The following is a 26,338-nucleotide window of genomic DNA, read 5'->3' as shown; positions in this document are numbered from 1 at the left end:
TTTCGCCTGATGACTAAATCAACGTTGACGAGTCGTTACGTATTGGAAAATGTGCACGTGCCTTTGGTGTGAAATATTGCCAATGAATTGCGGGTTATTGAAAAGATAATCAATGGTGTTTGAGCAGACTTGTACAAACTAGGCCTACTGAACTTTCAAAATGTGCAACTAGAACTGATCAGTGATCACCTTATAAAACTCGCCACAAGAACTAGAACTAGAACTAAATAACTAAAACATAATAAACTATTGAACTAGATTCGATTCCGAAGCAACTAAGACGTATTACTGAATTGAAAATTAGCTTGGAAGTATAGGACATAGAATCGGCATTTTAATAGGACGGGGTTTCGCCCCCAAAAATCCACCCCCTGGTTACGCCGCTGTTGGTGGTGGTGACTCTGAGCTAGCAATGGCCGCAAGAACATCACACAACAGAATATCACGTGTCATGATTCACACCAAAGCAGGACCTAAGTTTTCCAGTTGTTCGGCAACTATCTTTTTTTAATTCGTTCATAGAACTAGAACTACTCACTTTTTAAAATCCGCAACTAGAACCAGAACTTACTAAATTGGTAGTTTGTACAAGTCTGTGTTGAGCGACTGCGAATTTGGTGCGTTTGGTTGAATGTGCTGCGAATCTGAATTTTACTTTCGGTGATTCTGAACAGCGTAGGTAGCGAGCATGAATTAGGATGTAAATTGAATATGTTTCAATTGTTATTATTTTCGTCCAGATTCGATTGAAATAGATACGTCTGTTAGCTGAAATGAACACGCTAAAACAGATATCTAATACCTTATTCCAATTTGGTATTGCTAACAGTAACTTACTTGACTAAATGCACACTAATCCAATACATCAGTATACAATGCAGCAGAAAGCTGTTTCATTATTTTGATTTCTCGTAACCGACCTATAACAGCCGCTATTGGCACAGGTGAAGTCTTAAACTGATACCTCTTGAGTTACAGCTACGGATCACAGGTGTAATCATTTGATACACCCCATATTTTTCAAATCGTGTAACCAATCACAAGATGAAATATTTTCATTTCCTTTGTATTTCTTATCTAGCGGTTAATCAGTATAGTAGACTCTGCATTGAGTCCGTTTGTGATTGATGACCTTTTCAGTAATGCAATGATACGCTCGCTGTTCGCTATATGCTTTACTATTGCATGCGTGGGTTTAATTTCAACATGTTTGGCTTATTTTTGCATCAAGATTATCCCTCCAATGCAAGAACAAGTTTTCTTTCCAACGGTCCGGTCCAGGTGGATGGTAAGAACCGTATTTTGATTTGTGCCTGACGGCATGTCGCGGTAACTCAGGCTGCGGTCATTTGTTGAAATGAACCTGACTCGGCCACTGCGGTTCTCTAGGTTACGAGACTTTCCTTTACTACAAAGTAATGAGCAGGGGAGGGCCAAATCGAATATGGGTGTTTTGTTTTTTGGCTAGGCAAATTCGGGCACCTGAAGGTCGAATTGAATATTCTAGTACCACTCATTATGTCATCACAACAGTATGAAAGATGTGACAAATTCAATATATGTACCTTTTATGCGACCACAAAGATTATAATGTCAGTTACACATTACTTTAGAGATAATTTGATATTTTGGGTCATGCCTATTTCATTGCACTTTGTGACAATGCTGTCGGTTGATCACGGCTTCACAGATATGTCATTTGCTGATACGATTGTTGATATATAATGTTCTTTCCATTTCTCTACTAGTTGCTGACGATTACCCCTGACGAGTGTCAGCCGAAAATATTCGGGTTCATTTCAATATGAATATACTATTCAATTAGATATGTCATTGTGCGTAGATTTGCACTACGTATGATAGCGTTGCCATACGGAAAATTAACGTAAAATGTGGGTGAATTCGGGAGTGGAATGGAAGTGATTACTTTGTTGTTGTCAACGCAACAAGATGTCCTGTCCAGTGAATATATCAAAATCTGCTGTTTTCAATTTCGGCAAACTAACTTTCATAATTTGGTAAAAGCATTCTCCTTTCCCGATTCCAAAATATGGTAAACCTAACATATGTCTTATGCTGCTATACGACCATGCGATATTCCAAGGCTTTTACTGTTGAAAATACTATCGAAACTATAATTTTCGTTGATAAATTTACTTTTGTATGTATCCTAAAATGTAATCGAAATTGGGTAAATTCATATACAGTGCTATTCATTACTGTCATATACTGCAACGATCAAATAAGTGACGCGCTGTCGGCATTGTTACGTCTTTCACGACTCAAATCATTGCATATGCAGGACCGGAACTGCCGCACCCCAAACCCACCAATTGGAGGGGAAAACTCGAAGGGGGCCCAAAATTATTTTGCAAATCAACAGAAATTATACAGTATTTTGCGGGAGATTTCGTTAATGATCACGTGGCCGGCCCAAGACCAACGTTTCGGGGGGCTGGCGGAGTACTGTTTCGGCCCTGTGTAAATGACATGGACAAAGGGCTGGCTTTGAGAGATACATTCATCGAAAATTCCCGGCCTCGGATTTATTAAGTGCTGTTTTTAAAGTGAACGGCATCGGATACACCATGGAGGGCAACAGAAGTGCCCTGAGAGTCAATTTCCATCTCGACAAGCATATCTTCATCAAATTGCCGCCACGACTTCAGGCCGGCGGCGGGATAAAGCTGGTACCCGTCATGTTCAACCACGGTAAGCTGACACTGCAGTTTTGGTTCATTCATATATTATGCGACGGTGTGATTATGCATAACCAAATTGTGCAAAAATGCATTTTATGGCATTCTGGCTGTTCTGGTATGATATGGAATGAAATATTTCCCTATTCAACTCTTTCCGTGTCACACTTAATTTTTCGATGCCATGCCAACATGCCTCCATACAATATTCGATGCATTTTACATGCTTTCTACCACTTTCGGTGTAATGAATCCACTTCTGAAATACAGAAGGACTCGGATGTTAATATTTCAGTCGTAATATTACTTGAACCAAGGTACCAGCGTTAAAGATATAGGTCTATGAGCGTTGAACATCTATCAAGTCTCCATAGGCTTTACTCGGGGTATGATAAGTAGGTGCAAAGTAAAACGTTTCAGTTCCATGTTCAGTTTGGTATTGAAAAACGTTGTCAAGTATGGAAGTATAGATGTATGGAAGTATGGATGTATGAAACTATTTGTTCTATACATATTGGATTTTTCCATTCGATATCACATATCATACTTGCACATCTTCATATCCCGTATACTATACCATACTATGTTATGCGCAGCTCTGCTCTGATTAGTAGATCGCGAATTCAAGAATTCATTCATATTCAGCCGGCATAACTAGTTATAGATAAAACTCACTGATTTCACATTCCAGGTCTTGAAGACGTGGGCTCGTTTCTGTACAAGCAAGGCGTCACGCTGCACGAATTTCTGAATTCCGTCAACGAACGGGCGCTGGAAAACGCTTACGACTACTACAAAAAGTACAGAGCCTTCCGACTGGACAGATCAAAACTGCCGAGAGACACGGAGGCCAGGGCCGTCATGATCGACAGAGTAAGATGATGCAAAGGCATTGGCCTGTTTTGCGAATATCTTCGTCATTTATACACTTGGACAGATACACTCAGTAGTGACTGTTGCATCCATAGCCAATAACCATGTACTGTATACTTACACCAGAGGTTGCCAACTCAAAACTGGTCGCGGGCTACTTTTCAAATTTCATAGAAGTCGTGGGCCGCAAGAATGCAGTAGAGAGACAAAGTAAGCCACACGGTTAGCAAACACGTTTTTAAAACTTGACGTCAGTAGGCTACAACGATGTGCTCTCTGTCATGGGCCTCGGGCATAGTTACCACAAAAGAAATAATATTTCATTAAAGAAATACAAATACATCAAAAAATATCATGATCATCAATTTCATTTTATTTTGAAATATGAGCTGCGCGCGATACCTGACAACGCTCTTCAGCGAGTAAGGAATCGATATTGGGGCTAAAATAATCACGCCACCAAGCCTGACGATATTTCTACTCATGGTCATTATTTTCAATCGCAGCTCTCCCGTCCTCTCAACGCATTACAAGAAGTCATGTCACTGATCGAGTCGCACGTGAAAGCCCGGCCGAACACGCCCAACCTCAGCAACACCGGGTGCGGGATATTAACGTTAGCGGCCGAGTTCTGTCACCGTCTGGGCGGATGCCACATCATGGCTTGTAACAACGGAGTACACAGGTTCGTGAAATATTCTACACGAGTCATTTCGTCGATATGTATACGGTCCGTGGACATATGAGCTCACTTGAGTTTTAGTTCAGTTTTTATTATTAATTTCATCATTTAAAAACACCGCAAGATTGCGATACAATGAAAACATAGGGAAGAGTCGAAATGACTTGAAGTATTCTTTCAATCAGACAACCTTGGCCTATACAGGGTTACCCAACTATTTTTGTAAAGGTCCAGTTACAAACGCGTGAAATTTGTAAAGTCCATTCAGGAATTTCTAGATCTTCTTGAGTTCATTAAAACGTTTAACTCTCATGAAATAATATTCAGTCATACAACCGGAGACAGTCCCGGAGACAATGTAGTTCTAACCAAGGAGGTAACATATTGTTAGTCTGGCGCTTAACAGAAAGAATAAAGACACTGCACTTTATTTTTGCAAATCAACGATAATGGATTTGGTTTTACTGAAAAACGTAAATACCGAGATTGGTAAGGTCCGGCTTCAACGCTGAAACGGTACGCATTCGGACCACGGTCCGACAGTTGAGTATAGCCCTGGTCTAGAACATGAAAATAAGAAGCTTGTATAACAGAAAATGAAAATGAAGTGGCATGTGTCGGTAGGCGGGTCGATATAACAGATTACTCACAAGCTGCATTTAAGCATTTGGATTAATGATAGGCCCGTTAGGTTCGGGTATGAGTTGAGGTTAGGTTTCGTTTTAGGGTCATTGGTGTTCGTGGTCTTTTGATGTCTATGATCATTAGTCATTTTACATCAGGCCAATATTCTTCATTATGATTCCTGAGTTATTGGCCTTTGCGAGACACCGCTTATGCGAATCGGTTGGTGACGAGGAGCCTAGACAACCTACAGCACTTGGAAAATTATTCTGCTATAAGTCGGTACCTCAGTAATCTTAATGGAGAATTAGAAAAAAGAGATAGAGAATAGAAAAATGGTCGTGACCATCATTGTTGAAACGCCATGAACAGAAACGACAGTTGAGCCTGTGACTTTATACCCCTTATATGAGCCCTAAACCTAACATCCAATGTCGATTTTTATTGTGTTGCATGGTCAAATGTCGGGCAACCGTTTGATGCACGCTCGTGCTCATATATGTATACCACCGCATTCGAGACGAGAAATTCCAACCTTCGCTTACCCTTCAGGTCGACTATCGCCTGTTCCACGCAGCAAGCAGTGATACTGACGCGGAGTCACGCGTTACCGCCCCGTTATTTCTCGACCGCCGTCGGCCTCTTTTGCAACAGCGGGGCCCGCGCCAAGAATTCCAAGAAAAACCCGAGCGCCAAGGATTCAACCGTGAAAACTGCGCCACGGTGAGATATGAAATGACAATGTGTCGTAGCAGACTTCAACCACTAGATAATTCTAGTTGTCTAATTATAGAGTAATTAGAATTAAAGGCAAGGAATCTAATTTTTGAAATGTTCTAAGATCTCATTTCAACTATAATAGAATTATTTTACCAGCATTTCGTTGTCGGTAGTCTAGAACAGTGGTCCACAACCTTTTACGACCCATCGCCCCCTTATCAAGCTCGACACAAGTTTTCGCCCCCCCCCCCCCCCCCCATATTCACGGTTCCGAAAAAGAGGACATGTAAACGGGAAATTTATTCACCAAACTCTAATCGCTGGTGAATCGACTAAAAATGGATCATTTTTTTTTCGGTTTCCGGTTTCCTGGACTACTTTCCGTTAGGTTGACCTTTTTTTGTCAACTTTCGCGTCATATGCAGAATAAGCCGTCTTCTCGTGCATTTTTGGCCGTGGTAATTAAATATATCTCACTGAACGCTCTAATCTCCACACCCCCCCAATCACCCATTGTTCCTTAAAATCGTCCACTGGGGGTCCATATCGCCCACTTTGCGGACCACTGGTCTAGAATTATCTAGCTTCCAAAGCATGGTTTTTAGCTACCTCCCAGAGGTGGTCAGTAACGAAGTACTTGCACTACTTCTCTATCTATACTAAGGATATAACATCTCATACTTCGCCATGTTGTAAATATAATTCGACTACATCACTACCAGAGATTGTTTGTTTTAAATTGATCTTTGTTTTAAATGCAACCTTATACCCATCACTAACTCTGGGGCGATGTATTTTTACGGAGACTATAGGCCTCGTATATATGCGTCACTATTGTTCGCCAGCACAGTGTATTCTGGATAAGCTTAACATCACAATCATATTCTCATAACAACTTTGTTGTTTCACAGCATTTACAGAACGTCAGAGGTTATAGAAGAGAAAGCCTAGGCATAGGCAACAAGGCACAGCACTGCAGAAGGTGTCCTTCGGGCCAAAGCGTGATTTGGATGCCTGAAAATTGCCTCTGCGAGGAGATTATTAACCGCGGCACGAAAGGATTGTATTACTCGGCCAATTTTATCTTGATTTTACGATTAATTTATCCAGTGAACGAGGCCGTTAATCCGACACGCCTCTATTTTTGACATATTTCGTGAGTTTTATATGTTTTCTTCATTCGATATTTTTTGACCGCATGATCAACGCGGGTTTCACTCGTCAAACCCGACGAGAGCATATTTCTCCATGAATTCAGCCGCAACATTTTGGCCGTAGCTAGTGAAATAATAGTCACAGTGCAATACTTGTGTTGCAAAACCATGTCTCTCCCATTTGATATATGGCGAAGCATATTGTACAGAACGTACGTAAATAGTATCAGGTATCAGGGTTACGTATTGCTTTGGTGAGTTTTATTATGGATTACTAGCTTACCTTAGGTTAGAAATCTCTAATTTTACGGTGAATTGGAAACACACAAGTATCTCGGATGCATATTCACTATGCTGCTATTGCTAATCAATACAGGCCAGATAAAGGTGGACGGGCTAAGCATTACGACGGAAGCATGTTAGTTATTCTCTGTGTTTGCGTATTCTTGGGTATGGAAAATTGGACATGTTGTCTTGGTTCGTGCCACGTTCAGATCCAATCACCATTTTTTATCATTACTTTTCTCTTTCTCGTATATTTCTCCCGATGCGCTTCAAACGATTTCCTGACAGCATTCTTTCGTCATAAACAGAATTCGTATGTATCTCGTGCGTGTCTTGTTTTTTGATTACTGCGTTCAGTCGGTTACGGATAAACTTGCGATTTCGGTAGCTTTACATCAGGGGTGGCCAACCTGCGGCCGTGGAAGGGAATTTGTGCGGCCGTGAACACGTAATTCAATTAGTATGTGTTTGCGGCCGTCGATATGCAAATTGAATTTTCGAATTGACTCCCGAATATTTGAGAGATTTTAAATAATATTGAAATTTTCTTCTCGCTGTATATATATATCGACTATTCCATCAGATAACATAAAAAAGGGCAAAAGAAAACAGGAAACAAAAGAAGATCGAGAAAATCAGCTCTGGGCTCGTGTTAAGCGTCTCCAGCGTAGGCGGTCGTGGGCGTCTTCAAGCGACAGCCCGCGTTGCGCTAGATCAGTCTCTTCTTCTCAGCTTTCAAATAAGATCAACTTCACTTAATTTTAGCGCTCGGGTCGTCATCTATGGAATTAGCTATTACGTTGCCGTTTCATGCTATGAAGCGACAGCAAATCTGCGACTGTAGCATCACTCGACCGTGAATCACGTGTTGCGCATCTTTCCGTAGGTTAGTTATCTACAGTAGAACAGCCGAATTCGTCGAACGTAGGATAGAAGGCCAATTTATGTAGATTGTAGAATGGCCTTTGCTACAAGTTGATTTGGATTCACGGTAGAATGATGCTCTGATGTTGGAAGATGTTGATGTTGTTGTAAGGGCACAATGATTCGAGTACTCGAATCTGAATCGAGTATTTTAATGATTCGAGAACAGTAGTAAAAGACGATTTTTTCGAGTACTGAAATTATACGCTCCTCGCAACTGAAAGTAAATTTAGTAACGAGAATTATAGTTTTGATACTATTTTCCACTGAGGAAGCATTGAAACCTAGATTGGCCGTGTCGCAGCATACGAGACACATACGAAGTTACGAACGTTACTAGAAATAACACATTTCCGAAGTCCTGATCATCCCACAACATTTTCAACCAGTGCAATGAAATCGGTATGATCGAAAAGTACCAAAGTATCTTTAATCTGACGGATAACAGACATTATGTTCTTTGTGGTGGCATAAAAGGTGCATAACATAACATAACATGGTCGGGTTATATTTTTGATCTGAACAAGTCACACACAATGTACAATGCGATAAGACACAATGCGATGTCATGAACAGATAGGAGGATGTCGAACGACGCGCATCAGTAGCGATCCTTTACTCTAACATCCACCTGGGCCTGAGAGTGCCCGATGTTGATCTCTTTGAAGCCGCGGCCCTTTCTACTAGTTCTTTCCATTCATTGTGAGTGCTTTCTTTCGTCGGGCCTTTGTCTGGGCTTTTTTTGTCGCCGTAAGAACGGCAACGGCAGGGGAAGAGGAGCCCAGATAAACCTCCGACGGGAATCGAGCCCAGTCCGTCTGCGTGCTGGGCGCTTATCGTAACCACTACACTATCTCCCCCGCCGCATATTTGAACTTTGACATAGCACATTCTGTAGTGACGTCATAATGAGGGATACTCGAATACTCGACTCGAAGCGTAATACGTGATTCAGAATCGAATCACTCAGGTACTCGATTTTGCCCAGCCCTAGTTGTAAGTTTGTAACTGCTGAGAATCTATCACCAGGTTCAATCCATAAGGTAATTCGTCGCTGCGCCCTTGGAGTTGCGATGTTACGTTGACTTTGTCATGATCGTGTGAGATTGCGTGACATATTGTGCAATTAGAATTGCATAAGCGGCTTCGCATGTGACAGTGACACCTCTGTACTCTCCGCCTCAGTACATATATGCTACGTTGTGTCGAAGCCAGTAACTATAGATTTACTCGACTGGTAAACAATAACAAGAAAACATTTCTAAGAATGATTTGTATTTCGCATTGTGACACGCAGACAGACAGATACAGAGCCAACAAATTAGAAGTGCATTTGAATTGATTATATTATTGTTATTACCATCAAGTGTCTAGCACTGAGCATTCAATCTGCTGACTAGATAACTAATGCGCAGTGCGCACTTCATCCCAACAGCACCACGATGGTACAGAGGAAAATAAAACTACCTCCTTTTTTTCTCAAGTAGTCAGTAGACATTTGGTAGACACATGACAAAGCGTACTTTCTTTTCCGACCGAACGCCTCAAGGTAAGGTTCGTCAATAGAGTTTCTGGCAGTTGCTATAGACCTCCGAAAATCATCGATATTAGGAGATATTTTACCAGATACATTGACACAATCACGCCGCAATTCACAGTACGGATAATTCATTACCGTTTGAGATTAGTTCGTAGAAAGGTTAGCGAACGCTAATGCATCTCACAATATGTCCAATTGTCCAAGTGTCCATTTGTCCATGTCCATAGTCCTAGTATACCCTGCAGCAATGTCCCACTTTGGAGATGATATATCGGAGACTTCAAAAGGTCACGCGTATATAATGCCGGTTGACACATTCGCTCAGGCAATATATAGGACTATTGATATTTGAATGTATTCTCATTGATATCGAAATTATAATATTGTAATCCGATAACCGCACTGACACAGGGCGATGATCATACTATGCCGACAAACGACAATATCTCTCACTTTGCTCACGCTAGGGGCATCAATGATTTTGTCATCGGCAGTTTGAAACTGACTATTGCTTCATTCTTGCATACTATCTGTATCTGGACAGTGGACATTCGTTCTTACTCGCGTAAGCAGGCTAAGGTCGTGCGTAACAAAGAGTATATTTGCGCTGTGAAGTTATCGGTAATTGGTTGCTCAATGCATATGATGTTGCAAGTTCATTGAACATTTGATAATAAGTGAGGCTTCCTCAGGAGCAAATAAATTGCCTTGCAGTGCAGTGCAGTTATAACGTAGAGTAGATGATTGGTTGAGATAGTGATGGTTAGATGTCGAGATTGATTGAGTCCATTTCTGCCTTAGTAGTATTTTCATTGCGTCGCAATAACGTTGTTTGAATTGTTGAGGCTACAGTAGTAAATACATACAAAGTCAATATAACCAATGTTACGTGTCGATGTAGTACATAATATGATTATCATCGTCGAATATCCTTGGCTTTCCGTGCACCATAAAACACCATCAGGATTAGCGGTATACTTTCAGCTCCGCAAACAATTTAGCATATTTTTGTAATAGGAAAAATGACTATAATTCACCGAAATATCCTGGGTCACTCGTAGAGCCGGTTTATCAATTCAGGAGCAAATGACGTACAATGACGTACAATGTAAATCGTCCCCTATTTAGCTCGTTACATTATTATTATTCATTTGGATAATTTCTGTGCAAACGTGGGGAAACTCATCAGGCAGTATATCGGATAGGCTGCATGGCGTGCTGCGTGTTTCAGTATCGAATGTAAACATGGAATGGCAACAACCGATTTTTATTCTCCGTTCCGCTTCGCTGAGACTGCATACTGGATTGATTCGCGGCAGCGACAGCAGGATTTCTGACAATCCAAAAGCTGTCGTCCAGAGCGCAGAATTTACTGAATCTGGTATTAATCGAAAGCTACTGTCGCACTGATTTCGAAAATATAAATTAAAATATGATCAGACACTGGAATCATCCTGAATTCGCCCACCAAAGTCTGAAATATCGGCGTTGTCCGAACAATCGGAGAGCCGCAATGGGTCATTGTTTTGCAGTCATCCGATTGTTCTGAACAATCCAGATTTCATATGTTGAGGGTGATTTTTGGTCATATTCCGAACACCTGACCATATCGTAATTTATATTTTCGGAATCAATGAGACGGTAGCTTTCGATCAAGACCAGATTCAGTAAATTCTGCGCTCTGGATGATAACATGTTGGATTGTCGGAAATCGATCCTACTGTCGCTGCCGCCAAGCAATTCAGAAAGCAGTCTCAGCGAAGTGGAACGAAGTTGCAAAATCGGTCGTTGCCGTTCCATTTTAACATTCGATAGTTTCAGTCAACGAGTATCCTGGAACTCATTAGCTTCTCGAACTCGAGGTCGGACATATTTTAATGAGATTCCTTAGTATTCTCTCTTCAGCGAACAGGACGTTTCTTGTTTATGGAGGTCAATCGAAATCACGACCTGCACGCAATATGCTAACGATCTATATTTATATATATAGTTTGAAGCTGCTGATGTTGCGGATTGTTGCGCATTGCTAACATCGTTCGATTCAATCTTTAGGAATAACAACTTATAAGGGCGACGGGCTCTTCAGTATCAGTTTATTACTATTTTCATAATTTGAAAACGCCACAAAACTGCGATACAATGAAAAGATAGGAATGTATCGAAAGGACTTGGAGTAGTTTTTGAAATCAAACACCCACCTTGGCCTAGGCGAAGTAGAGAAGAGGCATGCACACCGAATGAGAAGTAAAGAAGAGAATATAAAAGGCAAGCGACTGAATGAGGTGGCAAGTGGCGGAAGGCGAGATCGATATAGGTTAGGTCGTGGTCCGGTTTTGATCGAATTGAGATATCTCTGATCGCAAAATTCATTTTCATATCGTTAGGGCTATTGTTGCCAATGGAGATCACTCCGTTGCAATCTGTTAGCGCTGATGATGCTGACGATTTATACAGCATCAAAGTGAGTGAGTCAACTGCAGTCAAAGTGAGTGAGTCAACCGCAGTCAAAGATTCCATCTATCGAAAAGAGATCACTCGACAATCAACGATATTAGCGATCGGGGCTGTTGGAATATTTGCGTCATATTCGGGGGTTCTCGGATTACAGTCGACACTGAATTTCGAGGATTCACTAGGTACCACGAGTTTGGCAATATGTTTTGCCACCACGATTCTTGCGAACCTGACTTTCGCTCCGGTTTTACTGGAGCGAGTCGGTGCCAAGGCATTGGTGATAAGCGCCGATGTGACTTTCGTGATATTTACCTTGGCGAACATCTATCCTGGTGAGTGTACTGAACTGAACGTATTTGTCAAGGTACCGTATAATGTACTGTTCATGTTATGTTTTAGCAAAGTTCACGTTATATCCTGCTGCCGTGCTGTTGGGAATAGGCGAGGCCTTCATATGGCCGGCTGTGACAAGTTTCAATTCGTCATTTGCGACAGCGACTGTTTCACTTACTACCAGCAGTAGGTAATGTACTGGTTGGTTGATGATATTCTGCTATGGTGGATTGTCTGCATAATGTACAGAGACATCAAAAGACGAATGTGAATCTGCTGTCCGCGAAAACGTTAAGAAGAAACTGGTGTGGTTCTCCGGGAGATTTTACGCCGTGTTTTCAGCCTATTTAGTAAGTGAAGTATGGTGCATGTATGATGTATGGTATAGGATGTATATGATATATTTGTATGATTGTGTATGTATGATTAGTAGGGCAGGTTTTTGTTGCAGTCAAAACCGTGAAAAGTTGCACTTATTTTTCACAAAATTTGCGTTAAAAAAGTTGCATTTAATTTTCACACAAGTTGCACTAAAAAGTTGCAAATTATGGACAAGTTTCTTGAAATTATTAGGGTATAAGATACTCGAAGCGTTCGGTATCCAGCAAGGCACTGTAGCAAGACTCAATGTTGGGGACTTCAACAAAATCAATAGCCTGAAAAAATTGGCGCATTGAAAACACAGTTTTCGGCGGTCTAGCCTGAATGTAGTCAAATCAGAAAAGACCTCAAATTTAAACGACAGTGAAATAATCAAGCGAAACCATCCTCAAGATTACCGGACCACGACTGACCTATCGATCTCGCCTTCCATGGCATTCTTGTTACTTGCTTTTTTCTACACTATCTTCTTTACTTTTCATTCAGTGTGCATGCCTCCTCTTTACATCGCCTAGGCCAAGGTGGGTGTCTGATTCCATAGATTACTCCAAGTCGCTTCGACACCTTCCTATCTTTTCATTGTATCGCATTTTTGTGGTGTATTGAACTGATAAAATTGCTAATAAGCCAATGATGATGAGGATGATCTGTTTACATATAGTGCCTAATATTTCCAGTAAAAAGTTGGTTGCATACAAAATCGAAAACACCTGCACAAATTTGCATGAAAAATCGAAAAGAGTTGCAAAAAGTAGCATGAAAAAAGGAAGAAAAGTTGTAAAAAGTTGCAATATCAGATTCCTCCAAACAGCTTAAAACACCATACTAGATAACTTCTGAGTATTTAGGAAGCTGCCGAAAGTTGTAAAAAAAAGTTGCCTATCAATTTTCAGCTTTCGCTCACAGTTGCGCAATTCGTAACTGATAATAAGTCAATTCAGAAGTGTTCAACGTCATATATCCTGATCATGTGCACTGCTAATCTATTTGCCTGTAACACAATGATTTTAAATATAGTCTATGGTACGAAAAACCGGCATTGCCATTAGCGCCAATCAAAACAAAGATGATATACAATTGAATAACGTTCCAGTATATCATATCATATATCATGTTCTACCATTGTGCATTATGGCTGACTGATGGACAGGGTATTCGGCCGATATTGATTATACACTATTCCATTAGGTAATCGGGAATATGATGGCCTATTCGATATTACGATTCGATTTATCACAAAATACGCAAAGTGCGACGAATTTCTCCGATCATGCACGGTAATGTTTTCATTACCGTATGATATTTCGTGTCAGTGTATTTACGCCCATGCTAATCGTATTCTTCATTTATGAAAATGAGGTGCCAATGCGGGACTTGCTAATATAATGTATTATTGTCGTAAAGTAGTTGTCTGCGATATATCCTTGATTTTACTGAGGTAAGCTGTAAAGTAAATAATATCTTGAGAATGAATGTTTATGACATCACCACTCAATAATAATATTGCTCAATCCAAATTAAAATAGTTCCTCGTAGTATAAAATCTGATGTCAAGATTGAAAGCATTATCGGATAGATGAGAGTGTTTGGGATAATCTGACCAACTGCTAATTACACTGTGGGTGTGGCGTCGGTGGTGTAACGGTTAGCATTGTTGCCTTCCAAGCAATAGATCAGTGTTCGATTCCCGGTCGACGCAAGTTTGATCAATAATTATTTTTACACATGTGTGCCTAAGTGCCTATGGGTGGCTTACGGTCAGGGCATAGTTAACATCTTGAATTGGTGAGGCGTCGATGGTGTAAAGGTTAACGTTGTTGCCTTCCAAGCAATAGATCTGGCTTCGATTCCCGGTCGACGCAACTTTGATCATTAAATATTATACTTCACAAGTGAGCCTATGAGGGGCACAGTCAACATCCACAACTAGTGCGGCGTCAAGCAGGGGTGTCAAACTGAACCTGCGTCGCCGGCTGGATTCAAACCTTTACACCAGGGGTTCTCAACCCGCGGCCCGCAGACGTTTATTTTGCGGCCCGCGACATCTTTCATTATAAACGCAATTACTACTGACACGGTATTTTTAGAAATTAATTTAGATACTTTGCTCTTTTATCGCATATTGCCTCTCTTTCGTTTGATTACTCATTCTTGAAAGCAGTGGTTCTCAAACTGGAGGACGCGCCCCCTTGGGGGCCTGAAAGCGTCTGAAGGGGGCGTGAAGCTGCGGTCAACTGTAAAAAAAAATTTTGCGCTGCGCGCAATTTATCTCCGATTCCTGGTTATGTCTCGGTGTATAGTCAGAATTTCATATTTGAGAATTCTCTCATCAACAGCCATAACCTTCCATGCCATCGATTTAGCCGTTTGTATTGCTAGCATTCTGGTTGCATTTTGTTCTGTGACGATAAGGGGGCACTAACTTTGCCCTATCAAAAACGGGGGCGTGTCTAAAATAGTTTGAGAACCACTGCTTTAATGTGTTCTCGTTTCTTGATATATGCTCGACTTCGGATTGTTATTTGTTTCTAATAGGTATTTGACTGGACTCTATAGTTCAAGAGAATTCCACTACGAAGTAGGCTTACACTTTTAAAGAGTACTCGTGTTAGACTCACTGCGAACGGTTGTTGAGATTGCCGACGACGTTACAGACACATCGTTCAAAATTGATTGGAATATCGCTAAACCCAGGAAATCTGCTATAGAAGGTGTTATTTCAATAAAACCGCAACATTCTGTGCGAATATTTGCTGTTTCCGGAACTTAGTATCAAGGACAACATCACCCGACAAATTGCGAAGATACAGTCGTCTGATTCAATCGTGACCATACGAGAAACATCAATGTCAGTCGATATTTTATCTCATGTTCTGAAACACGTTGCCGCGTAGACTAATTTAACCCAGCCTCGGACGAATCCACCGATATTGCATAACTAATTATCTGGTCGAATTTTATCAGTGCGGACATATATGTAGAGGAAATGCAGGCTGGGCCAACGTGGGGAGGGGACCAGGAAAAATATCAACTTGACAAAGCTGACTTCTGTAATTATTGCTGCAGGGCCCCAGGCTTGGAAGGAAAGAAAATGGTTGATTGGTTCGCTCAGAAATGGCCCCGATCACCAGACTTCTTCTCATATCACTCAGAGCTCAATGTGATAATGGCCTCCGTACCGCAAAAATTACCGTAATTTTATACTTGCTCTGTCACACATTGAAACAAAGAGTTCGGTTCTCTGGTGGAAGGGTTTGAAGTTGAATATACCGACTTGGTATCGAATGCAATGCACGCTCCATGAAGGGATTTACTTGCGCCGCAAGAAGATACATATTCTCACAACAAGCAGCAGCTGCAAAATTACGAACGCTGTCCATTAATGCTTTAGAATGCATAAAAACGTAGCCTACTACATGCCCGTATACGACTGGTAAATAGGAACCATTAGCCTAAATTTAACAGTAGCCCACAAATACATGTAAATATTTTTCTGCGGCCCGCAGCGTCTTCTGCTGTTAAAATGCGGCCCGTTATACAAGGGAAGTTGAGAACCCCTGCTTTACACCATCATCGCCGGCCAAGTTGCTGAGGTTAACTGCAGGGTTGTAACCGAGTCACAAGTCAATCTCACTTTTATAGTTTTGACTCGAGTCAAGTCGAGTCATTTTCAATTCACCACCGAGTCAAGTCCAAATCCAAGTCATCGAGCAGAGGGTCGAGTCCGAGTCATGGTATTATGACTCGAGTCCGAGTCCAAGTCATTGTGTTGACTGCTCAGTTTCCAGTTAAAGTATTGTTAACCCCACTTTTTATAATTCTGTTTCGTGATATCGAATGGTTCGCATTTATAATATACTAATTTTCCCCACTTTTGGCAGTTTCAGGTCTCATTTTCAAGTACCAGTACCAATAGGCGGAATGCCAGTAGGATGGTTACTTTACTATTGTTCGGAATTACAATGAAATGTCGGACTTGGCCGTCTGAGTCTCGAGTCATATGACTTGGTTCGAGTCATGCGCAATGACTCGAGTCCAAGTCAAGTCAATCCACAGATTGAGTCGAGTCGAGTCGAGTCGAGTCGAGTCATTTCCGTATTTTGAGAAAATGACTCGAGTCAAGTCGACTCATCAGAAAATCGTGACTCGAGTCGGACTCGAGTCGAGTCATGACACTCGAGTCATTACAACCGTGGTTAACTGTGCCCAAACCTGAGCCGCTCATTGGCTTAATTAGGATTGGTGAAGAGTAAACACCCCGGGACTGGCGTAGCGTCGATGGTGTAAAGGTTAGCATTGTTGCCTTCCAAGCAATATTATTTTATTCAAATCCAAATTTTGCGACGGCAATAACTCCGCTTCTACTGGTTGGAATTAAACCAAATTTGGTGATCATCGTTTCTATAGAGAACCTAACACTTTCATGGGGTGAACAGAAATTTTTCAAATTTTTTGTTATTTATTTTTATATAATAAAGAAAAACTTTCTTCCCCTGTAGCAATGCGGCTACGGGTTGGAATTGAACCAAATTTGGTGTGTAGGCTTAAATTAGGTAACCTAACAATTTTATCAAGTAGCCAGTACGCAGGGCCGTAACAGCACATCGTCAGCCCCCCCCCCCAAAAAAAAAACGTTGGTATTGGGCCCCCCATAGGGTGATAAACCGAACGTTTGGGGGCTTCGACCCCCAGACCCCCCTCAGGCTATACGCTGTTTACCGTTACTTCTAGTTTACATTCGGTGTCCGTTGGGTGAGTCAGCTTTGCTTCCCAAATCGCGATAAGCGCGAGAAATTTCTATTATTCATGACTGAATCGGTCAATATGATCGGGATTGCATATATATTGCTATCAAATGTTATCCTCACTGCTCAGGTAATCTGATATACTGCTAGAGCTGATTAAGGTGTGCTTGAAAAGGTAGGACCCCTCAATAATAATTGAACATCTCTGGGTGTGTAACCGTTGGCAGGAAAGAAACAGCACTTCGTCAGGCCCACAAAATACTTGAGTCTTGGGCTCCCATAGGGTGATAACCCGACCCCCCATCACGTTGTTCGCTTTTGCGACGATATTAAAGTTGTACTATTCAGTTAGCCAGCGCCAGGCGCGAAAATTTTTGATAATTCATAATAAAATCGGTCAATTATATCGGGAATTGCATATATATTGCTATCCATTTCTTGTCCTCTCTACTCACGTAATCAGATTTACCGGTAGAGCTGAGTGAGGTGTCTTTGAAACTGTAGAGCCCGTAAAAAATAATTAAACATCTTCTGGCGGGCAGACCCGTTGGTATGACTTCGTTACATGATGTTATTTCGTCACACGATTTCAAATTGGTATTTCTTCACTAGCATCTAATTTTTCCTGCGGGATGGTATTTGTCTTGTGAGGTTCAGATTACCAAGACAGGAACATTCGGCGACAGTCATTTAGGCGCCTATGGACAATCAAACCTATATGTACTTCGTATATATAACGAAGTTTTCGGTCACCATAAGGGCAGTCTTTTTCGGGGAAGGTTTCTCGCTGCCGATCGTTCTGGCACACTTCTTGGTGTCACGTGTCACATGGCCTAAAACCTTATATGTCTTGGTGCGTCGTGGCGCGGTAATGTAGGGTTACCATACGTCCTCTTTTAAGAGGATTTGTCCTCTTTTTTGACTTTTTTGAAACTGTCCTCGGAGGACGCCCCATTGTCCTCTTTTTTGAGATTTTGTCCTCTTTTCTTGAGAATTTTGGTCATATTTATAGCAAAATTTAACTGACATGTCGTAAATCAGCACCGAAGTGACGCTTCGGCGGGTATTTCGGGAGCTGAGTGGGAAGTTGACCTTTCTTTTTAGTCAACCAACTGACAATGTGGAGGGAAAAACTGTATTTTGGGCGCTGAGCGAGAGAGATGACCTTTCTTTTTTATAGTTAACCGACCACAATGGGGGAGAAATTTACCATTTTTTGAGATTCTTCTTCGGTTTAGCAAGTCTGACAATTCTGAAAAAGTGTCCTCTTTTCAGATTTCCGCAATATGCTAACCCTAGGTAATGGCCAACGTCGATATGTCCATTTCTATAAATCTTGCGTATGTTTCCTTGTGGGAAGAGTAGGCCTACCCAAGAATCATAATATTTGACAAATTGAAATCGCGCTAAGTGCGAAAAAATCTTGAAAAAGTTGCATAAATTTTCAAAAAAAACTCTATAATTTATGCTAATTCACCAAAAAATTTTGGGCCCCCTTCGAGCTCGCCCCCCCCCCCCCAATTGGAGGGTTTGGGGTGCGGCAGTTACGGCCCTGCCAGTACGATTTGAGAAAAGAAGTTTTGAAGACCCCTAATAAACATATGAAATCAAGATTGACCCCGTACACCTGCTAGATTTTTTACACCAGACAACGATATCAATTTCATTGATTGGTTGAGGAAGCATCCGCATTCTCTGACTGACTATACCTGTCCTACATGTAGTGTATTTCAATCTTGATGTTGCGTGATTGCGGGTAAGCTCACTGCAGAGAGTCACTAAATATTCACAAACGGAAAGCTGGGTATTTCCAGCAAACTTTTGTAACAAAGCGAGTAAAATTTTTGAGATTGTCAAGGTACATGCTTATTGTTTAGTGTTGATTTTTTATGCTGTCACCGCCATTGATAGAGTAGCCCGCAGTTGAAATGCAATAAATTTCAACCAAAGATGCTATAATATAGTGAAAAATATATAAAAAAAGGTTCACAGTGCAGAACCTGCCAAGGTTCGTTTGTGAACGTGAACCTTTAAATTTCTGAGGTTCACGCACAAAACGCGAACGTGAACCTCACGTTCACAACATCCCTACTAATTAGGATTACTGTAGAGTGAACACCCGATAATCGACGTGTGGCGTCGATGGTGTAAAGGTTAGCATTGTTGCCTTCCAAGCAATAGATCTGGGTTCGATTCCCGGTCGACGCAGTTTTGCTCGCACGAATGCCGATAAGCGGGTTAGGCTTGGCGAACACTCAACATTCTTTTTCAGCGACAAGTGGTTGACCGGCCATCACAATCTATACCCTTCGTGATACTTCAAGCCGCTGGCTCTAAAGTCACAAGGGTTTCTTTAAAAGACTCTTAATATCCTACCTTCCGAAATATTGCGAAAACTATGGTCGTAGACGGCAAAATATGGAAACTTAACGTAAGCCGTGAACTGCAGACATTTCGATTCATCTTCGGGCAGCTATAGTTTGCATTACGGGTCGATCGGTATTTACGCCCGGGTTTCGTAATATCGGACCTTCCCCCGTGCCATTGCAAGGGTGCAGACCACAGGGGTTTTAAAACTTCTATGATCGCGCACCCCTTCAAGTTTCGTGGTTGGTTGTGTGCAGAGGTGGTCAGTAACGAAGTACTTCTACTTTTTTTAAGTACTCAAGTAGTTTTCCTCTACTTCTGGTACTTACTCAAGTAGATCTGATTTTCTCTACTTCTACTTCTACTTGGTAATATCTTGAAATCTACTTACTTACTTTTCGCTATTTTCCGTTTGTCAAGTAGAAGTAGTTTAATCCCCAAATACGAAATATAGCTTAAGGAATTTCGGGGCTGTTTTCACGGAGTACCAACATTTAATATTCATAAAAGTCAAGTAAAGCATGGAAATTTTGTTGCGCTTTGCGCATAGTAGTGATAAAGTGACAAGTATGTTTTCATGAAGTATCTGTGAATGTAACTTAGGTACGGATTGCTTGGTTCGTATCACACCGCATTGTCGCCCATATCAAATATTTCATTACAGTAAATATGGCCCAGCATAACGTTTGAAACTACCCGTTCACAATCTAGCAACTACCTGTTATATTGTAATCCAGCAGCCCCTTACGTGTCTTGCTAATCTGGAAATCCAGCTTTTTTTTTAACGTTACACCTGTTTTAGCAGATCACCTTTGAAGCTTTATGGACAAAATACATGAAATATATTTTCCGCTTTTTAATAGTGGTATTTGTATTTCACTTTTAATTGCGAGTATCGTACTTTGAGTTCTAATTGCTTTCAGTTCTTTTTTCTGCAGAACATACATGTTGAAGCATAAAAGCAAGTGTAGTAATGCCTCCATTTTCCGAAAATAAAGCTACACTAAATATTACTTTTACGATCCACAATATTTGTTATTAACGTATACTAATCGCGCAAAGTGATGAAACCGTATCCGATACAACTTCTACGTATTGCTCTTCGCCTAAACTTGGGGCCTTATAATATGGGGTAGGGCGCCATCCCATGATATTCTCTAAAAACGGGGTCTTCTGGTAAACAAAGGGTTAGTATCGCATTTTCATATCAATACTATAATTTGCATCCCAAGATGCGAAACAATGCTTATTCTGTCGAAAATTGATACCTCCTGGGATGCATCAATACGAATCAAGCTCTCTGCACCTGCCGCATAGCTCAATTCGCAGCTTTTGACAGTCCATGCGAACGAGTTATGACTGTTCTCGAAACTTCTTACTTACTTGAGTAGATTTAAAGCCAAATAATTCTACTTCTAATTCAAGTAGTTTTAGGTGGCTTATTGAAGAAGTACTTCTAGTCGTACTTGAGTAGGTTTTTCCGTCGCTACTTCTACTTCTACTTGAGTAGCTTTCTTGACTACTTCGACCACCTCTGGTTGTGTGAGCAGACCTACTCCAAAAATCTCAAAAGGCGATGACTAAAAAATGCGTCTTTACTTTGTGACCCAATCTCGTTTTAGACCAGTGGTTCCCAAACTTTTTCGGTGTCAGGGCCAAATTTAGAATTTCAGAGCACGGTCGGGGCCGCACGAATACCAGGGCAATTAAACGGACCCAAAATGTCATCAAAATATGAAAATTGGCATTGTTCCGATCAATCACTTGACGCCATTGGCCATTGTTATGGTCATTGTGTTGCTGCGCTCCCATTGCTCAGAACAGTCGACCTTTGGAGGCTATTTCGGAGTAGTTTTATTGCCCTGGCGATATTTCAATTGGCATTTTTGGAACCAATGCGAAACTAGCTTTCGATAAAGACCGGACCTATCAAATTATGCAGACGCTTGGGTCGTGAGCTATAGGACTACCAATTATGCTGCTTTCGGTGCGATTTAGTGAGTCAGGTTTTATCGCCTGGACGCTCTAAGCGCGAAAATTTTCTGTAACTCATGATTGAATCGGTCAATATGATCGGAAATTGCATATATATTGCCATCAATTTTTATTCTCTCTCTGCTCACGTAATCAGTTTTACAGGTAGAGCCGAGGGAAGTGTGTTTGAAAAGGTAGGGCCCCTCAATAATAATTAAATATCTTCCCGCGTATATACCAGTTGGCAGGAACGAAACAGCATTCCGTCAGCCCCCCAAAAGTAAAATGGTAAACTTGGGTTTTGGCTCCCATAGGGTGATAAACCTATCCCTATCACTTTGTTCGCTTTTGCCACGAAACTAGTTGTACTGTTAAGTGAGCCAGCGCGATGCGCGAAAATTTACGATAATTCATGATAAAATCGGTCAATATGATCGGGAATTGCATATATATTGCTATCAATTTCTTGTCCATCGCTGCTCACGTAATCAGATTTACCGGTAGAGCTGAATGAGGTGTCTTGGAAACTGTAGGGCCCATTAGTATGATTCCGTAACATGTTATTTCGTGACCGCCTGTCTGCTAGGTCAAAAAATATAAAATCGCCCAAACGTAGGCTTCTAAACTAAGAGACGCACACGATTTCAAATTAGTATTTCTTCACTGGAATATAATTTTTCCCTGCGGGATGGTATTTGTCTCGTGAGGTTAAGATTGCCAAGACAGTATTTGGTATATATACGACGTTTTCGGTCAGCATAAGGGCAGTCCTGTTCGGCCAAGGTTTTCTCGCTGGGTGCGTCGTGGCGCGGTAAAGGCTTACGCCGATATGGCCAATGCCCATTTTTATAAGTCTTGCGCATTTCTTCTTGGGGATGAGTACCCAAAAATCAAGATATTTGGCAGCATGAAATCACGCCTACAGAAAAAAAAATTGAAAAAGATGCATAAATTTGCCAAAAAACACTTTATAATTTATGCTAATTCACGAAACAATTTTGAGCCACGTTCGAGCTCGCCCCCCTCCTTCATTGGGGGTTTGGCGTGCGGCAGTTACAGTCCTGTTTTTACCTATATCTATAGCTACTGCTCGTTCAACTGGACGTAACGATAGCAGTCTACTCACGACTTTCCTGCAATCTTAATTTAAAACTCCAGACTCCAAGTCAAGCTAGTGTATTATATAAATATAAATTTATATTTCTGTCATAACTCGATTTCTTAATATTTTTTGGGGGCCGCAAGAAGGCTAGCTGGGGGCCGCATGCGGCCCTCAGGGCCGCGCTTGGGAATCACTGTTTTAGACTATAATTTGTATAAAAACAGTCATCATATCAAGTTCAACTCTATTTATCTATTCCATGCTTTAAATTACCTAACTAATAACTATGCAGGGTAGTCACAGGCCCGCTCACGGCGTCATTGGCAAAGGATGATATGGTTTTACAGTTTCTCGACGATGTATTTGAAGATTGCCCTTTCACGGACCCCTAAAACTAGTTCGCAGATCCCAGCTTAAGAAATAATCGTAGAGTTTATATGGGTATTGGGTATGCAACTAGATACATATATCCACAATGTGTATTGCCACTTTTGTTGCAATTGTATCTGCTACAGAAGTCCTTAATCTTGTTTACACCATTAAGGTATGAATGTGGCGCTCTGGATTGTTACGAATACGACGCAAACAGTGGTAACACCACTGATAATAACATGACGATCTCCAACGATACACTCCGTTACGTACTATTCGCGGGCTACACGTTTCTCCAAATATGCTGCTGCGTTCTCCACGCTAAACTGTTATGGAATCCAAATAAACTTCAACATCAGGAGGCAGACGTGAAGCCGTCGAGTGCGATAAAAATCGCACGGCATGTCTTCTCTAGTTTCTGCGAACAAATCACCAACATAAAGCAAGTGCTGATCGCACCTTTGAATTTTTATAACGGTATGATGATGGCCTTCATTTTCGGGGACTTCACGCGATCTTACATCGCATGTGCCATGAGCGTACATCAGGTAATCGCCCTAATCCCTGTCTCAATAATAGTCTCATAACTTCACGGATACTTCTTACGTTCAGATCGGTCTCCTCATGACAATTTTTGGCCATTCATCGGCGATAACATGCCGTTTATTTCAATTAAGCTCAAATCACGTGAGTCGCCATTTTTGCGTGGGGTTGGCCCTCACAACAGAAGCTTTCGTATTGCTCTGGTGCGTCTTGTGGAGAGCTAACGAATTCGACATTTGGCAAATTTATGTCGTCTCTGCGTTACTTGGCGTTTCGGATTCTATACGCGAAGCGGTGATCACGGGTAAGACGTATAAACCAATTCATCGTGGTGCATTGTACCCGTGCGCAACCTTGCTAGCACTGATTGGCCGCCAGGGAAGATTACAGCGCCGGGATTCAGCGATTTGACTTCTTAAGAAACCGCTATTCCGATTCCTGAACGCAGGCAATATCTAATACGCTTGTATAACCCCATGCTCAATTATATTGATGTGTTTGAGATGTATTAGTAAACCTTGCTACACCATGCCAGGCTATAGTCTAATAACAATGCTTCACAGCAACGTTTTGGTTGTCATGTCCCAAACGTCAATGAATTTTTATGTTTTTATCCAGCGATCTACCCAGTTTACTTCCACGGAGAAGAGAGGGCAATGGCTTTTAACTTCCTGTCGATGCTGAATGCTGCTGGCCTTGCGACAATGTTCGCCATCAGTACCAATATCTGTTTAATATATAAATTGATAATTTTATCCGGTTCATTGGCAAGTTCAATATTATGTTATTGTATTTTGGAAATTCATTATGCGTGATCGCGCCATTAGAAGTTTTCTAATTATATATTTGAAAAAAAAAAGAACATTGATTGGAGCATATATACCCAGAGCTGGATAGACATGCCTCATGCGCGGGCCGCACATCAAAAATTTTAGTTTTCAAAGAATCACAACACAAAAATTTAAAAATACGAATTTATTCCGTCACAAGGAGATGTAGACTGCGTCGAATGAAGTACGGTGCGTCTCCACATGGGCTGCAAGGGTGTTTGAAATCAGGCTGATACGGCTTCAAAGCAGTGCGGAGGGGTTCCTTCAAGTGCTGCCGAGAATATAAGGAAGACTTCCGTTCGATCATCTTATTGCTCCGTAAAATCTGTCTTCGTTGGGTAACTCGTGACAAAGTTGTTGCGTTTGGTTACGTCATGACGTTTCAAGTTACTATAGCTTCGGAATTACTGAGCAAATCTTGACAGATAAGGCACAGTGGCTTACCTCCATTATCATTCTCTCATTGTGTTTTCAAAGTTCAAACTTCCTGCCCATACTTTCTGTATTTGCAATTGTCGCTCAACGACAATTCTTGGCTAAACTCAGGGATATTTAGAACTATAGTTATTGCTTTCCTTTACAATACAAATGGGAGGGTCGTTTTCACCATTGTTAGCCCGGAAATAATCATGACTTGTGCTACTGTGATTAATTATTAAGTTCATTGTTGATCACAATGATTTATCAATAATTGATGACCTTCTTATACCATAGTTGAGGGCGAAACGTTGATATGTGAACTCGATACGAGAGTTCAATTGCAAAAGGTCTAACCCTCTTCTAGTGCCGTTACCCCTAAATTTTGCAAGTGTTATGTAAAACATAAGGAAAGTATCAACACGAAAGGAATACGCATTGTTACTACGTCATTGAATACATTAATTTACAATCCGGTTAAACCTCTGCGAAACGTGCAATGTTCATTGTGCAATCATTAAAGAGCCGCAATGAAGGGTTCAAAGAGCCGCAGTTTGACCGCCCCTGCTATCTAGAGCAGGGGTTATCAGCCCTTTCTTGGCCGTGGCTCATTTTCCGGTTTAAAAATGTGCTGTAGCCCACCTGATATCTTACAGTCATACTCTTGTTTAATGCGTGGTCATGGACAGCGCCGATATGCCTATGTCTCTAACTGATGATATTTAAATCCCCATCTCCCGGGATAGGAAATCGCGCGAAGCGCGAAAAAATATTTCAAGTTGAATAAATATCCTCCAATAAACGACCAACGAAATAATCTTGGGCCCCTTCGAGCTCCCCCAATTGGGGGTGTGGGTGCGGCAGTTACGGCCCTGGTAGATCATATGCTAAAACTCCTAAGCCCGCTGCTCCATTCGCGTCGCGAAACACAATGATGAGATCCCCGCACTGTGCGATTAGGACTTTAGTGATACTATTGTGCGGAATATTACAATCATTCTGGGCCAGCATCGAACAATTCATTGGCGAATGGGGTACTACAGAGAAGTGGAGAAAGATTTTTCAATATGCATGATGTAGGCTACTTTGTATGTCTTGTACCAAAACAACTGAAGTTGCGATGTCAGAATATTCAATCCAATGATACAATCAATTCATGTGACTCATTCATTATGTACAATGATTTCCAGGCCGGACATGTTAAACCGACTTCCAAGATTAATGCGATCCGTTAAATCCTCACCTTTGAGAACCCCTGATCTAGAGAATATGGAGAAACTCAGGAGCATCGCACTATGTACGATCGCGCTCATATAATT

The 26,338-nt window shown here is 41.3% G+C and overlaps 3 protein-coding genes and 1 non-coding gene across 5 annotated transcripts in view; all 4 read left to right on the top strand.

Annotated features, from left to right (window-relative positions):
- The window catches only part of LOC145445819 (phosphatidylinositol 3,4,5-trisphosphate-dependent Rac exchanger 2 protein-like), a 44,800-nt gene extending 37,443 nt beyond the window's left edge, over positions 1 to 7,357 (top strand). The window contains exons 37-42 of one of the 2 annotated variants that reach the window (XM_080323958.1): positions 1,232 to 1,288; positions 2,569 to 2,712; positions 3,391 to 3,572; positions 4,079 to 4,257; positions 5,431 to 5,601; positions 6,510 to 7,357. In XM_080323958.1, coding sequence (XP_080180084.1) covers positions 1,232 to 1,288; positions 2,569 to 2,712; positions 3,391 to 3,572; positions 4,079 to 4,257; positions 5,431 to 5,601; positions 6,510 to 6,549 — 773 coding nt within the window. In that variant the 3' untranslated portion in view covers positions 6,550 to 7,357. The remainder of the gene's footprint in view (positions 1 to 1,231; positions 1,289 to 2,568; positions 2,713 to 3,390; positions 3,573 to 4,078; positions 4,258 to 5,430; positions 5,602 to 6,509) is intronic. The other variant, XM_080323959.1, reaches the window with a different exon arrangement.
- A 149-nt stretch (positions 7,358 to 7,506) lies between these two features.
- On the top strand, positions 7,507 to 24,634 carry LOC145445828 (protein unc-93 homolog A-like). Its single transcript, XM_080323969.1, has 7 exons — positions 7,507 to 12,287; positions 12,355 to 12,474; positions 12,538 to 12,638; positions 13,858 to 13,946; positions 23,402 to 23,777; positions 23,842 to 24,076; positions 24,391 to 24,634. The coding sequence occupies exons 1-7, from the start codon at positions 11,900 to 11,902 to the stop codon at positions 24,585 to 24,587; spliced, it is 1,506 nt and encodes a 501-aa protein (XP_080180095.1). The 5' UTR covers positions 7,507 to 11,899; the 3' UTR covers positions 24,588 to 24,634.
- Trnag-ucc (transfer RNA glycine (anticodon UCC)) lies at positions 19,551 to 19,622 on the top strand. Its single transcript has one exon. It is a non-coding gene; the product is annotated as a tRNA-Gly (tRNA).
- Positions 23,411 to 26,338, top strand: part of LOC145445838 (NADH dehydrogenase [ubiquinone] iron-sulfur protein 4, mitochondrial-like) — a 38,989-nt gene continuing 36,061 nt past the window's right edge. Inside the window, exon 1 of the mRNA XM_080323985.1 lies at positions 23,411 to 23,424. The gene's annotated coding sequence lies outside the window, so the exon portion shown is untranslated. The remainder of the gene's footprint in view (positions 23,425 to 26,338) is intronic.

This window comes from Botryllus schlosseri, chromosome 9 (assembly GCF_051294905.1).
Source record: "Botryllus schlosseri isolate E-star chromosome 9, Bs_hap1, whole genome shotgun sequence".
Classification (NCBI taxonomy): Eukaryota; Metazoa; Chordata; class Ascidiacea; order Stolidobranchia; family Styelidae; genus Botryllus; species Botryllus schlosseri.
This window is presented reverse-complemented; position numbering and strand designations above follow the sequence as displayed.